Genomic DNA, 15591 nt, shown 5'->3' with positions numbered 1-15591 from the left:
GTCTGGGGGATGGGGAAGGGCAGTGGGTCTGGGGGATGGGGATGGGCAGTGGGTCTGGGGGATGGGGAAGGGCAGTGGGTCTGGGGGATGGGGAAGGGCAGTGGGTCTGGGGGATGGGGATGGGCAGTGGGCAGTGGGGGTCAGAGTGGGGGATGGGTTGCCCTGAGGATGCTGTCACTGACCTGATTTCCCTCCCCCCTCCGGGGTTGCCCGGGGCTCCGGTTGCTAGGCTCCCGCGGTTGCTAGGCTCCGGTTGCTAGGCTGCCTCCTCCTCCTCCTCCTCCTCCTCCTCCGCCCCGCTGCCGCCGCGGCCACAATGTTTCTCCTCAGTCGGAAAAACAAGGAGAAAGCCCGCGCCTGCGCATCGCAGCCTGCTGCCGGAGGCACGCCCCCTCGCTCGTGCCCCGCCCCCTCCTCCGTGACGCGTTTCAGGCTCGGACCAATCATCGTCTCCGTCTACCCGAGATCGACGGCAATCGAGCCAATGCGCAGCTCATTCAGGACACAGGGGGTGGGGTTCCTGTCCCATCAAGTTCGGTTGTACCCCTCCCCCCCCTCCCCCATCCCTTAAGACCGGCGTGTACTCCTCCGCCTCAGTGATGGGGTTAACAGATTTTTTTTCTCCCCTCCCCCCCCCCCACTGATCCGGCGCGATCGACGTTTTGGGTCTGTTTTTTGCTGATTCTGGATGTGAAGCGATTGGGTCGACGGTTAGGACGCGAGTGTCTGAGGGTGGGGGGGGGGAGTGGATTTTTTTCTCTACTCCACCGTCCCCTCAGAGAGAGGCGGCGCATCGCCGGGTTACTTGACGGCAGCGGAGGAACGGGCGGAGGTGACGTCAATGGCTGGAGTGAGGGGGCGGGGAGAAGATGGCGGCTCCGGCGGGGGGAGGGGGATGGGGCGCTGAGGGGGCTAAGTTGGGTGGGGGGGAGTTGTCGGGTCCCAGTCAGTGTGAGGGAGAGAATCATGGCGGCTCATTAACCCTCGATCTCTCGTCGCCCCCCCCTCCCCGCCCCTGTGGGCGATCTCCCACTCCCTCCCCCTGATCCGGACCCTCCCCCCTGATTCGGCCTCTCCCCTCACCATCGCCCCGCCCTCTGGTCTGGCCCCGACCCCTTCCCCGCCCCCTTTGCCCACTGCCCCGCCCCTTTTCCCCGTTGCTCCGCCCCCTGCCCCCGATTTCTCTTCCCTCCCCTGCCACTCACAACCACATGACCCCGCCCCCTCAGGACACCCCGCCCCATTCCCAATACCCGCATTCCCTTGTGCATCGGCCCCGCCCCCTCCAATAGCTCCGCCCCCGCCCCATCCCCACTGCTCAAAATCACTCAGAGTGACAGGGCCAATCTTAAAGGGACAACTAAGTCTTAAAGGAACAGATCATCACTGAGAGTGACAGGGTCAGTATTATAGGGACAGTAAGGAACAGAAAATCACACAGTGACAAGGTCAAACTTAAAGGGACTGCTGAGACTTAAAGGAACGAAAAATCACTTCGAGTGACGAGGTCAAACTTAAAGGGACAGCTGAGTCTTAAAGGAAGAGAAAAATTCTCCCAGTGACAGTGTCAATCGTAAAGGGACAGCTGAGTCTTAACGCGACAGAAAATCACTGAGAGTGGCAGGGTCAATTTTAAAGGGACAGAAAGGAAGAGAAAATCACCCAGAGTGACAGGGTCAATCTTAAAGGGACAGCTGAGTCTTAAAGGAAGGGAAAATCACTCAGCGTGACAGGGTCAATCTTAAAGGGATAGCTAAGTCTTAAAGGTAGGGAAAATCACCGTGAGTGACAGGGTCAATCTTAAAGGGATAGCTGAGTCTTAAAGGAAGAGAAAATTTCTCCCAGTGACATTGTCAATCTTAAAGGGACAGCTGAGTCTTAAAGGAACAGAAAAACACTCAAAATGACAGGGTCAATCTTAAAGGAACAGAAAGGAAGAGAAAATCACTCAGTGTGACAGGGTCAATCTTAAAGGGACAGCTGAGTCTTAAAGGAACAGAAAATCACTCAGTGTGACAGGGTCAAACTTAAAGGGACGGCTGAGTCTTAAAGGAGGGGAAAATCACTCAGCATGACAGGGTTAAATCTTAAAGGGACAGCTGAGTCTTAAAGGAAGAGAAAATTTCTCCCAGTGACATTGTCAATCTTAAAGGGACAGCTGAGTCTTAAAGGAACAGAAAAGCACTCAGAATGACAGGGTCAATCTTAAAGGAACAGAAAGGAAGAGAAAATCACTCAGTGTGACAGGGTCAATCTTAAAGGGACAGGTGAGTCTTAAAGGAACAGAAAATCACTGGGAGTGGCAGGGTCAATCTTAAAGGGGCAGCTGAGTCTTAAAGGAAGAGAAAATCACTGTGTGGCAGGGCCAATCTTAAGGGGACAGGTGAGTCTTAAAGGAAGAGAAAATCACTCAGTCTGACAGGGTCAATCTTAAAGGGACAGCTGAGTCTTAAAGGAACAGAAAATCACTGGGAGTGGCAGGGTCAATCTTAAAGGGGCAGCTGAGTCTTAAAGGAAGAGAAAATCACTCAGTGTGGCAGGGCCAATCTTAAGGGGACAGGTGAGTCTTAAAGGAAGAGAAAATCACTCAATGTGACAGGGTCAATCTTAAAGGGACAGCTGAGTCTTAAAGGAACAAAAAAATCACTCAGAGTGACGGGGTCAAACTTAAAGGGACGACTGAATCTTAAAGGAATAGAATATTTCTCCCAGTGACAGTGTCAATCTTAAAGGGACAGGTGAGTCTTAAAGGAAGTGAAAATTTCTCCCGCTGGCAGTGTCAATCTTAAAGGGAGAGCCGAGTATTAAAGGAACAGAAAATCACTCAGAGTGACAGGGTCAATCTTAAAGGGACAGCTGAGTCTTAAAGGAACAGAAAATCACTCAGAATGAGAGGGTCAAACTTAAAGGGACAGAAAGGAAGGGATAATCATCCAGAGTGACAGAGTCAAACTTAAAGGGACAGAAAGGAAGAGAAAATCACTCAGTGTGACAGGGTCAATCTTAAAGGGACAGCTGAGTCTTAAAAGAACAGAAACACACTGAGAGTGACAGGGTCAATCTTACAGGGACAGAAAGGAAGAGAAAATCGCCCAGAGTGACAGGGTCAATCTTGAAGGGACAGCTGAGTCTTAAAGGGACTGAAAAACACTCAAAATGACAGGGTCAATCTTAAAGGAACAGAAAGGAAGAGAAAATCACTCAGTGTGACAGGGTCAATCTTAAAGGGACAGCCGATTCTTAAAGGAACAAAAAATCACTAAGAGTGACAGGGTCAAACATAAAGGGACAACTGAATCTTAAAGGAATAGAATATTTCTCCCAGTGATGGGGTCAATCTTAAAGGGACAGCTGAGTCTTAAAACAACAGAAAATCACTCAGAATGACAGGGTCAATCTTAAAGGAACAGAAAGGAAGAGAATATTACTCAGTGTGACAGGGTCAATCTTAGAGGGACAGCTGCGTCTTAAACGAAGAGAAAATTTCTCCCAGTTGCAGTGTGAATCTTAAAGGGACAGCTGAGCCTTAAAGGAACAGAAAATCGCTGAGAGTGGCTGGGTCAATATTAAAGGGACAGGTGAGTCTTAAAGGTACAGAAAATCACTCAGAATGACAGGGGTCAATCTTAAAGGAACAGAAAGGAAGAGAAAATTACTCAGTGTGACAGGGTCAAACTTAAAGGAACAGAAAGGAAGAGAAAATTACTCAGTGTGACAGGGTCAATCTGAGAGGGACAGCTGCGTCTTAAAGGAAGAGAAAATTTCTCCCAGTTGCAGTGTGAATCTTAAAGGGACAGCTGAGGCTTAAAGGAACAAAAAATCACTGAGAGTGACAGGGTCAATATTAAAGGGACAGAAAAAAGGGGATAATCACCCAGAGTGACAGGGTCAGTCTTAAAGGGACAGCTTAGTATTAAAAGAACAAAGGTTCAATCAGAGTGACAGGGTCATACTTAAAGATACGGAAAAGAAGGGATAATCACCCAGAGTAACCGGGTCAATCTTAAAGGGACAGCTGAGTCTTAAAGGAAGGGAAAATCACTGAAAGTGACAGGGTCAATCTTAAAGGGACAGCTGAGTCTTAAAGGAACAGAAAAATTACTCAGAGGGATAGGGTCAATCTTAAAGGGACAGCTGAGTCTTAAAGGAAGGGAAAATCACTGAAAGTGACAGGGTCAATCTTAAAGGGACAGCTGAGTCTTAAAGGAACAGAAAAATCACTCAGAGGGACAGAGTCAATCTTAAAGGGCCAGCTGATTCTTAAAGGAAGGGAAAATCACTCAGCAAGACAGGGTCAATCTTAAAGGGACAATTGAGTCTTAAAGGAAGAGAAAATCACATGGTGTGACAGGGTCAATCATAAAGTGACAGAAAGGAAGGGATAATCACCCACAGTGACAGAGTCAAACTTAAAGGGACAGAAAGGAAGAGGAAATCACTCAGTGTGACAGGGTCAATCTTAAAGGGACAGCTGGGTCTTAAAGGAAGGGAAAATCACTCAGCATGACAGATTCAAATCTTAAACGGACAGCTGAGTCTTAAAGGAAGAGAAAATTTCTCCCAGTGACATTGTCAATCTTAAAGGGACAGCTGAGTCTTAAAGGAACAGAAAAGCACTCAGAATGACAGGGTCAATCTTAAAGGAACAGAAAGGAAGAGAAAATCACTCTGTGTGACAGGGTCAATCTTAAAGGGACAGGTGAGTCTTAAGGGAACAGAAAATCACTGGGAGTGGCAGGGTCAATCTTAAAGGGGCAGCTGAGTCTTAAAGGAAGAGAAAATCACTCAGTGTGGCAGGGCCAATCTTAAGGAGACAGGTGAGTCTTAAAGGAAGAGAAAATCACTCAGTGTGACAGGGTCAATCTTAAAGGGACAGCTGAGTCTTAAAGGAACAAAAAAATCACTCAGAGTGACGGGGTCAAACTTAAAGGGACGACTGAATCTTAAAGGAATAGAATATTTCTCCCAGTGACAGTGTCAATCTTAAAGGGACAGGTGAGTCTTAAAGGAAGTGAAAATTTCTCCCGCTGGCAGTGTCAATCTTAAAGGGAGAGCTGAGTCTTAAAGTGACAAAAAAATCACTCAGTGTGACAGGGTCAAACTTAAAGGGACAGCTGAGTCTTAGAGAAAGAGAAAATCACTCAGAGTGATGGTCAATCTTAAAGGAGTCTTAAAGGAAGTGAAAATTTCTCCCGGTGACAGGGTCAATCTTAAAGGGACAGCTGAATCTTAAAGGAAGAGAAACTTTCTCCCAGTTGCAGTGTCAATCTTAAAGGGACAGCTGAGTCTTAAAGGAAGGGAAAATCACTCAGCATGACAGGGTCAATCTTAAAGGGATAGCTGAGTCTTAAAGGAAGAGAAAATCACTCAGTGTGACAGGGTCAATTTTAAAGGGGTAGCTAAGTTTTAAAGGAAGAGAAAATTTCTCCCAGTGACAGTGTCAATCTTAAAGGAACAGAAAGGAAGAGAAAATTACTCAGTGTGACAGGGTTAATCTTAGAGGGTCAGCTGCGTCTTAAAGGAAGAGATAATTTCTCCCAGTTGCAGTGTCAATCTTAAAGGGACAGCTGAGGCTTAAAGGAACAGAAAATCACTGAGAGTGGCAGGGTCAATCTTAAACAGACAGTTGAGTCTTAAAGGAACAGAAACTCACTAAGTGTGACAGGATCAAACTTAAAGGGACAGCTGAGTCTTAAAGGAAGTGAAAATTTCTCCCAGTGACAGTGTAAATCTTAAAGGGACAGCTGAGTCTTAAAGGAAGTGAAAATTTCTCCCAGTGACAGTAAATCTTAAAGGGACAGCTGAGTCTTATAGGAACAAAAAATCAGTGTGACAGGGTCAAACTTAAAGGGACAGCTGAGTCTTAGAGGAAGAGAAAATCACTCAGTGTGACAGGGTCAATCTTAAAGGAACAGAAAGGAAGAGAAAATCACTCAGTGTGACAGGGTCAATCTTAAACGGACAGCTGAGTCTTAAAGGATGTGAAAATTTCTCCCAGTGACAGTGTCAATCTTAAAGTGACAGCTGAGTCTTAAAAGACCAGAAAATCACTCAGAATAACAGGGTCAATCTTAAAGGAACAAAAAGGAAGAGAAAATCACTCAGTGTGACAGGTTCAATCTTGAAAGGACAGCTGAGTCTTCAAGAAAGTGAAAATTTCTCCCAGTTGCAGTGTCAATCTTAAAGGGACAGCTGAGTCTTAAAGGAAGTGAAAATTTCTCCCAGTGACAGTGTCAATCTTAAAGGGACAGCTAAGTCTTAAAGGAACAGAAAATCACTGAGAGTGACAGGGTCAATCTTAAAGGGACAGAAGGGAAGAGAAAATCACCCAGAGTGAGGAGGTCAATCTTAAAGGGACAGTCGAGTATTAAAGGAACAAAAAATCACTCAGAGTGACAGGGTCAATCTTAAAGGGACAGCTGAGTCTTATAGGAAGAGAAAATCAATCAGAATGACAGGGTCAATCTTAAAGGGACAATTGAGTCTTAAAGGAAGAGAAAATCACTTAGTGTGACAGGGTCAATCTTAAAGTGACGGAAAGGAAAGGATAATCACCCACAGTGACAGAGTCAAACTTAAAGGGACAGAAAGGAAGAGAAAATCACTCAGTGTAACAGGGTCAATCTTAAAGGGGCAGCTGAGTCATAAAGGAAGAGAAAATCACTCAGTGTGGCAGGGCCAATCTTAAGGGGACAGGTGAGTCTTAAAGGAAGAGAAAATCATTCAGTGTGACAGGGTCAATCTTAAAGGGACAGCTGAGTCTTAAAGGAACAAAAAAATCACTCAGAGTGACGGGGTCAAACTTAAAGAGACGACTGAATCTTAAAGGAATAGAATATTTCTCCCAGTGACAGTGTCAATCTTAAAGGGAGAGCTGAGTCTTAAAGGAAGAGAACATTTCTCCAAGTGACAGGGTCAATCTTAAAGGGACAGGTGAGTCTTAAAGTAACAAAAACTCACTCAGTGTGACAGGGTCAATCTTAAAGGAACAGAAAGGAGAAAATCACTCAAAGTGACAGGGTCAATCTTAAAAGGACAGCTGAGTCTTAAAGGTAGAGAAAATTTCTCCCAGTTGCAGTGTCAATCTTAATGGGACAGCCGAGACTTAAAGGAACAGAAAATCACTGAGAGTGACAGGGTCAATCTTAGAGGGACAGAAAGGAAGAGAAAATCACCCAGAGTGAGGAGGTCAATCTTAAAGGGACAGCCGAGTATTAAAGGAACAAAAAAATCACTCAGAGTGACATGGTCAATCTTAAAGGGAGAGCTGAGTCTTAAAGGAAGAGAAAATCACTCAGTGTGACAGGGTCAATCTTAAAGGGACAGGTGAGTCTTAAAGTAACAAAAACTCACTCAGTGTGACAGGGTCAATCTTAAAGGAACAGAAAGGAGAAAATCACTCAAAGTGACAGGGTCAATCTTAAAAGGACAGCTGAGTCTTAAAGGTAGAGAAAATTTCTCCCAGTTGCAGTGTCAATCTTAATGGGACAGCCGAGACTTAAAGGAACAGAAAATCACTGAGTGTGACAGGGTCAATCTTAGAGGGACAGAAAGGAAGAGAAAATCACCCAGAGTGAGGAGGTCAATCTTAAAGGGACAGCCGAGTATTAAAGGAACAAAAAAATCACTCAGAGTGACAGGGTCAATCTTAAAGGGACAGCTGAGTCTTGAAGAGAATATCACTCAGAATGACAGGGTCAATCTTAAAGAGACAGCTGAGTCTTAAAGGAACAGAAAAATCACTCATAGGGACAGGGTCAATCTTAAAGGGACAGCTGATTCTAAAAGGAAGGGAAAATCACTCAGAGTGACAAGGTCAAACTTAAAGGGACAGCTGAGTCTTAAAGGAAGAGAAAATTTCTCCAGTGACAGGGTCAATCTTATAGGGACAGATGAATTAGTCTCAAAGATAGGGACTGAGCAATTTTTGAAGGAACAGGGAAAATATTAGGGGGACGGCTGAGTCTTATAGGAACAAAAAATCACTGAGTGACATGGCCAAACGTAAAGGGACAAAAAGGAAGAGAAAATGACTCAGAGTCACAGGGTCAATCTTAAAGGGAAAGAAAGGAAGGGATAATCACCCAGAGTGACAGGGTCAATCTTAAAGGGGCAGCTGAGCCTTAAAGGAAGACAATATCACTGAGTGTGACAGGGTCAATCTTAAAGGGCAGCTGAGTCTTAAAGGGACAGAAAATCACTGAGAGTGGCAGGGTCAATCTTAAAGGAACAGAAAGGAGAAAATCACTCAGTGTGACAGGGTCAATCTTAAAGGGACAGCCGAGACTTAAGGCAACAGAAAATCACTGAGAGTGACAGGGTCAATCTTAAAGGGACAGAAAGGAAGAGAAAATCACCCAGAGTGAGGGGGTCAATCTTAAAGGGACAGCCGAGTATTAAAGGAACAAAAAATCACTCAGAGTGACAGGGTCAATCTTAAAGGGACAGCTGAGTCTTAAAGGAAGAGAAAATTACTCAGAATGACAGGGTCAATCTTAAAGGAACAGGTGTGTCTTAAAGGAACAGAAAATCACTGAGAGTGGCAGGGTCAATCTTAAAGGGACAGTTGAGTCTTAAAGGAAGAGAAAATCACTCAGTGTGACAGGGTCAATCTTAAAGGGACAGCCGAGTATTAAAGGAACAAAAAATCACTCAGTGTGACAGGGTCAATCTTAAAATGACAGAAAGGAAGGGATCACCCAGAGTGACAGCGTCAAACTTAAAGGGACAGAAAGGAAGAGAAAAACACTCAGTGTGACAGGGTCAATCTTAAAAGGACAGCTGAGTCTTAAAGGAAGAGAAAATTTCTCCCAGTGACAGTGTCAATCTTAAAGGGACAGCTGAGTCTTAAAGGAACAGAAAATCACTGAGAGTGACAGGGTCAATCTTAAAGGGGCAGCTGAGTCTTAAAGGAAGGGAAAATCACCCAGAGTGACAGGGTCAATCTTAAAGGGACAGAAAGGAAGAGAAAACCACCCAGAGTGACGGGGTCAATCTTAAAGTGACAGCCAAGTATTAAAGGAACAAAAAATCACTGAGAGTGACAGGGTCAATCTTAAAGGGACAGCTGAGTCTTAAAGGAACAGAAAATCACTCAGAATGAGAGGGTCAATCTTAAAGGAACAGAAAGGAAGAGAAAATCACTCAGTGTGACAGGGTCAGTCTTAAAGGGACAGCCGAGTATTAAAGGATAAAAATGTCACTCAGAATGACAGGGTCAAACTTAAAGGGACGGAAAGGAAGTGATAATCACCCAGAGTGACAGAGTCAAACTTAAAGTGACAGAAAGGAAGAGAAAATCACTCAGTGTGACAGGATCAACCTTAAAGGGACAGCTGAGTCTTAAAGGAACAGAAAATCACTGAGAGTGACAGGGTCAATCTTAAAGGGACAGAAAGGAAGAGAAAATCACCTAGAGTGACAGGGTCAATCTTAAAGGGATAGCTGAGTCTTAAAGGAAGAGAAAATCACTCAGTGTGACAGTGTCAATCTTAAAGGGACAGGTGAATCTTAAAGGAACAGAAAATCACTCAGTGTGACAGGGTCAATTTTAAAGGGATAGCTAAGTTTTAAAGGAAGAGAAAATTACTCAGTGTGACAGGGTCAATCTTAGAGGGTCAGCTGCGTCTTAAAGGAAGAGAAAATTTCTCCCAGTTGCAGTGTCAATCTTAAAGGGACAGCTGAGTCTTAAAGGAACAGAAAATCACTGAGAGTGACAGGGTCAATCCTAAAGGGACAGAAAGGAAGAGAAAATCACCTAGAGTGACAGGGTCACTCTTAAAGGGACAGCTGAGTCTTAAAGGAATAGAAAATCACTCAGCATGACAGGGTCAATCTTAAAGGGATAGCTGAGTATTAAAGGAAGTGAAAATCACCGAGAGTGACAGGGTCAATCTTAAAGGGACAGGTGAATCTTAAAGGAACAGAAAATCACTCAGTGTGACAGGGTCAATTTTAAAGGGATAGCTAAGTTTTAAAGGAAGAGAAAATTACTCAGTGTGACAGGGTCAATCTTAGAGGGTCAGCTGCGTCTTAAAGGAAGAGAAAATTTCTCGCTGTTGCAGTGTGAATCTTAAAGGGACATCTGAGTCTTAAAGGAACAGAAAATCACTGAGAGTGGCAGGGTCAATCTTAAACAGACAGGTGAGTCTTAAAGGAACAGAAAATCACTCAGTGTGACAGGATCAAACTTAAAGGGACAGGTAAGTCTTAAAGGAAGTGAAAATTTCTCCCAGTGACAGTGTAAATCTTAAAGGGACAGCTGAGTCTTATAGGAACAAAAAATCAGTGTGACAGGGTCAAACTTAAAGGGACAGCTGAGTCTTAAAGGAAGAGAAAATCACTCAGTGTGACAGGGTCAATCTTAAAGGAACAGAAAGGAAGAGAAAAATCACTCACTGTGACAGGTTCAATCTTGAACCGACAGCTGAGTCTTAAAGGAAGAGAAAATTTCTCCCAGTTGCAGTGTCAATCTTAAAGGGACAGCTAAGTCTTAAAGGAACAGAAAATCACTGAGAGTGACAGGGTCAATCTTAAAGGGACAGAAGGGAAGAGAAAATCACCCTGAGTGAGGAGGTCAATCTTAAAGGGACAGCCGAGTATTAAAGGAACAAAAAATCACTCAGAGTGACAGGGTCAATCTTAAAGGGACAGCTGAGTCTTAAAGGAAGAGAATATCACTCAGAATGACAGGGTCAATCTTAAAGGGTCAATTGAGTCTTAAAGGAAGAGAAAATCACTCAGTGTGACAGGGTCAATCTTAAAGGGACAGCTGAGTCTTAAAGGAACAGAAAATCACTCAGTGTGACAGGGTGAATCTTAAAGGGACAGCTGAGTCTTAAAGGAACAGAAAATCACTCAGTGTGACAGGGTCAAACTTAAAGGGACAGCTGAGTCTTAAAGGAAGAGAAAATTTCTCCCAGTGACATTGTCAATCTTAAAGGGACAGCTGAGTCTTAAAGGAACAGAAAACCACTCAGAATGACAGGGTCAATCTTAAAGGAACAGAAAGGAAGAGAAAATCACTCAGTGTGACAGGGTCAATCTTAAAGGGACAGCTGAGTCTTAAAGGAGCAGAAAATCACTGGGAGTGGCAGGGTCAATCTTAAAGGGGCAGCAGAGTCTTAAAGGAAGAGAAAATCACTCAGTGTGGCAGGGCCAATCTTAAGGGGACAGGTGAGTCTTAAAGGAAGAGAAAATCACTCAGTGTGACAGGGTCAATCTTAAAGGGACAGCTGAGTCTTAAAGGAACAAAAAAATCACTCAGAGTGACGGGGTCAAGCTTAAAGGGACGACTGAATCTTAAAGGAATAGAATATTTCTCCCAGTGACAGTGTCAATCTTAAAGGGAGAGCTGAGTCTTAAAGGAAGTGAAAATTTCTCCTGCTGGCAGTGTCAATCTTAAAGGGAGAGCTGCGTCTTAAAGTAACAAAAAAATCACTCAGTGTGACAGGGTCAAACTTAAAGGGACAGCTGAGTCTTAGAGGAAGAGAAAATCACTCAGAGTGACAGGGTCAATCTTAAAGGAACAGAAAGGAAGAGAAAATCACCCAGAGTGAGGAGGTCAATCTTAAAGGGACAGCCGAGTATTAAAGGAACAAAAAATCACTCAGAGTGACATGGTCAATCTTAAAGGGACAGCTGAGTCTTGAAGAGAATATCACTCAGAATGACAGGGTCAATCTTAAAGAGACAGCTGAGTCTTAAAGGAACAGAAAAATCACTCATAGGGACAGGATCAATCTTAAAGGGACAGCTGATTCTAAAAGGAAGGGAAAATCACTCAGAGTGACAAGGTCAAACTTAAAGGGACAGCTGAGTCTTAAAGGAAGAGAAAATTTCTCCAGTGACAGGGTCAATCTTATAGGGACAGATGAATTAGTCTCAAAGATAGGGACTGAGCAATTTTTGAAGGAACAGGGAAAATATTAGGGGGACGGCTGAGTCTTATAGGAACAAAAAATCACTGAGTGACATGGCCAAACGTAAAGGGACAAAAAGGAAGAGAAAATGACTCAGAGTCACAGGGTCAATCTTAAAGGGAAAGAAAGGAAGGGATAATCACCCAGAGAGACAGGGTCAATCTTAAAGGGGCAGCTGAGCCTTAAAGGAAGACAATATCACTGAGTGTGACAGGGTCAATCTTAAAGGGCAGCTGAGTCTTAAAGGGACAGAAAATCACTGAGAGTGGCGGGGTCAATCTTAAAGGAACAGAAAGGAGAAAATCACTCAGTGTGACAGGGTCAATCTTAAAGGGACAGCCGAGACTTAAGGCAACAGAAAATCACTGAGAGTGACAGGGTCAATCTTAAAGGGACAGAAAGGAAGAGAAAATCACCCAGAGTGAGGGGGTCAATCTTAAAGGGACAGCCGAGTATTAAAGGAACAAAAAATCACTCAGAGTGACAGGGTCAATCTTAAAGGGACAGCTGAGTCTTAAAGGAAGAGAAAATCACTCAGAATGACAGGGTCAATCTTAAAGGAACAGGTGTGTCTTAAAGGAACAGAAAATCACTGAGAGTGGCAGGGTCAATCTTAAAGGGACAGTTGAGTCTTAAAGGAAGAGAAAATCACTCAGTGTGACAGGGTCAATCTTAAAGGGACAGCCGAGTATTAAAGGAACAAAAAATCACTCAGTGTGACAGGGTCAATCTTAAAATGACAGAAAGGAAGGGATCACCCAGAGTGACAGCGTCAAACTTAAAGGGACAGAAAGGAAGAGAAAAACACTCAGTGTGACAGGGTCAATCTTAAAAGGACAGCTGAGTCTTAAAGGAAGAGAAAATTTCTCCCAGTGACAGTGTCAATCTTAAAGGGACAGCTGAGTCTTAAAGGAACAGAAAATCACTGAGAGTGACAGTGTCAATCTTAAAGGGGCAGCTGAGTCTTAAAGGAAGGGAAAATCACCCAGAGTGACAGGGTCAATCTTAAAGGGACAGAAAGGAAGAGAAAACCACCCAGAGTGACGGGGTCAATCTTAAAGTGACAGCCAAGTATTAAAGGAACAAAAAATCACTGAGAGTGACAGGGTCAATCTTAAAGGGACAGCTGAGTCTTAAAGGAACAGAAAATCACTCAGAATGAGAGGGTCAATCTTAAAGGAACAGAAAGGAAGAGAAAATCACTCAGTGTGACAGGGTCAGTCTTAAAGGGACAGCCGAGTATTAAAGGATAAAAAAGTCACTCAGAATGACAGGGTCAAACTTAAAGGGACGGAAAGGAAGTGATAATCACCCAGAGTGACAGAGTCAAACTTAAAGTGACAGGAAGGAAGAGAAAATCACTCAGTGTGACAGGATCAACCTTAAAGGGACAGCTGAGTCTTAAAGGAACAGAAAATCACTGAGAGTGACAGGGTCAATCTTAAAGGGACAGAAAGGAAGAGAAAATCACCTAGAGTGACAGGGTCAATCTTAAAGGGATAGCTGAGTCTTAAAGGAAGAGAAAATCACTCAGTGTGACAGTGTCAATCTTAAAGGGACAGGTGAATCTTAAAGGAACAGAAAATCACTCAGTGTGACAGGGTCAATTTTAAAGGGATAGCTAAGTTTTAAAGGAAGAGAAAATTACTCAGTGTGACAGGGTCAATCTTAGAGGGTCAGCTGCATCTTAAAGGAAGAGAAAATTTCTCCCAGTTGCAGTGTCAATCTTAAAGGGACAGCTGAGTCTTAAAGGAACAGAAAATCACTGAGAGTGACAGGGTCAATCTTAAAGGGACAGAAAGGAAGAGAAAATCACCTAGAGTGACAGGGTCACTCTTAAAGGGACAGCTGAGTCTTAAAGGAATAGAAAATCACTCAGCATGACAGGGTCAATCTTAAAGGGATAGCTGAGTATTAAAGGAAGTGAAAATCACCGAGAGTGACAGGGTCAATCTTAAAGGGACAGGTGAATCTTAAAGGAACAGAAAATCACTCAGTGTGACAGGGTCAATTTTAAAGGGATAGCTAAGTTTTAAAGGAAGAGAAAATTACTCAGTGTGACAGGGTCAATCTTAGAGGGTCAGCTGCGTCTTAAAGGAAGAGAAAATTTCTCGCTGTTGCAGTGTGAATCTTAAAGGGACAGCTGAGTCTTAAAGGAACAGAAAATCACTCAGTGTGACAGGATCAAACTTAAAGGGACAGGTAAGTCTTAAAGGAAGTGAAAATTTCTCCCAGTGACAGTGTAAATCTTAAAGGGACAGCTGAGTCTTATAGGAACAAAAAATCAGTGTGACAGGGTCAATCTTAAAGGGACAGCTGAGTCTTAAAGGAAGAGAAAATCACTCAGTGTGACAGGGTCAATCTTAAAGGAACAGAAAGGAAGAGAAAAATCACTCACTGTGACAGGTTCAATCTTGAACCGACAGCTGAGTCTTAAAGGAAGAGAAAATTTCTCCCAGTTGCAGTGTCAATCTTAAAGGGACAGCTAAGTCTTAAAGGAACAGAAAATCACTGAGAGTGACAGGGTCAATCTTAAAGGGACAGAAGGGAAGAGAAAATCACCCTGAGTGAGGAGGTCAATCTTAAAGGGACAGCCGAGTATTAAAGGAACAAAAAATCACTCAGAGTGACAGGGTCAATCTTAAAGGGACAGCTGAGTCTTAAAGGAAGAGAATATCACTCAGAATGACAGGGTCAATCTTAAAGGGTCAATTGAGTCTTAAAGGAAGAGAAAATCACTCAGTGTGACAGGGTCAATCTTAAAGGGACAGCTGAGTCTTAAAGGAACAGAAAATCACTCAGTGTGACAGGGTGAATCTTAAAGGGACAGCTGAGTCTTAAAGGAACAGAAAATCACTCAGTGTGACAGGGTCAAACTTAAAGGGACAGCTGAGTCTTAAAGGAAGAGAAAATTTCTCCCAGTGACATTGTCAATCTTAAAGGGACAGCTGAGTCTTAAAGGAACAGAAAAGCACTCAGAATGACAGGGTCAATCTTAAAGGAACAGAAAGGAAGAGAAAATCACTCAGTGTGACAGGGTCAATCTTAAAGGGACAGCTGAGTCTTAAAGGAGCAGAAAATCACTGGGAGTGGCAGGGTCAATCTTAAAGGGGCAGCTGAGTCTTAAAGGAAGAGAAAATCACTCAGTGTGGCAGGGCCAATCTTAAGGGGACAGGTGAGTCTTAAAGGAAGAGAAAATCACTCAGTGTGACAGGGTCAATCTTAAAGGGACAGCTGAGTCTTAAAGGAACAAAAAAATCACTCAGAGTGACGGGGTCAAGCTTAAAGGGACGACTGAATCTTAAAGGAATAGAATATTTCTCCCAGTGACAGTGTCAATCTTAAAGGGAGAGCTGAGTCTTAAAGGAAGTGAAAATTTCTCCTGCTGGCAGTGTCAATCTTAAAGGGAGAGCTGCGTCTTAAAGTAACAAAAAAATCACTCAGTGTGACAGGGTCAAACTTAAAGGGACAGCTGAGTCTTAGAGGAAGAGAAAATCACTCAGAGTGACAGGGTCAATCTTAAAGGAACAGAAAGGAAGAGAAAATCACTCAGTGTGACAGGGTCAATCTTAAAGGGGCAGCTGAGTCTTAAAGGAAGAGAAAATCACTCAGTGTGGCAGGGCCAATCTTAAGGGGACAGGTGAGTCTTAAAGGAAGAGAAAATCACTCA

At 43.7% G+C, this 15591-nt stretch overlaps 2 protein-coding genes across 2 annotated transcripts in view; both read right to left on the bottom strand.

Annotated features, from left to right (window-relative positions):
* LOC121272929 (myocyte-specific enhancer factor 2D homolog) overlaps positions 1-281 on the bottom strand; it is a 217166-nt gene extending 216885 nt beyond the window's left edge. The window contains exon 1 of the mRNA XM_041179803.1: positions 183-281. The gene's annotated coding sequence lies outside the window, so the exon portion shown is untranslated. The remainder of the gene's footprint in view (positions 1-182) is intronic.
* LOC121272880 (tudor and KH domain-containing protein-like) overlaps positions 226-15591 on the bottom strand; it is a 177267-nt gene continuing 161901 nt past the window's right edge. The window contains exon 6 of the mRNA XM_041179717.1: positions 226-456. Coding sequence (XP_041035651.1) covers positions 226-456 — 231 coding nt within the window. The remainder of the gene's footprint in view (positions 457-15591) is intronic.

The sequence above is a fragment of the Carcharodon carcharias genome, chromosome 36 (genome assembly GCF_017639515.1).
Source record: "Carcharodon carcharias isolate sCarCar2 chromosome 36, sCarCar2.pri, whole genome shotgun sequence".
Lineage (NCBI taxonomy): Eukaryota > Metazoa > Chordata > Chondrichthyes > Lamniformes > Lamnidae > Carcharodon > Carcharodon carcharias.
Note: the sequence above shows the minus strand (reverse complement) of the source record. Positions and strands in the feature narration are given on the sequence as shown.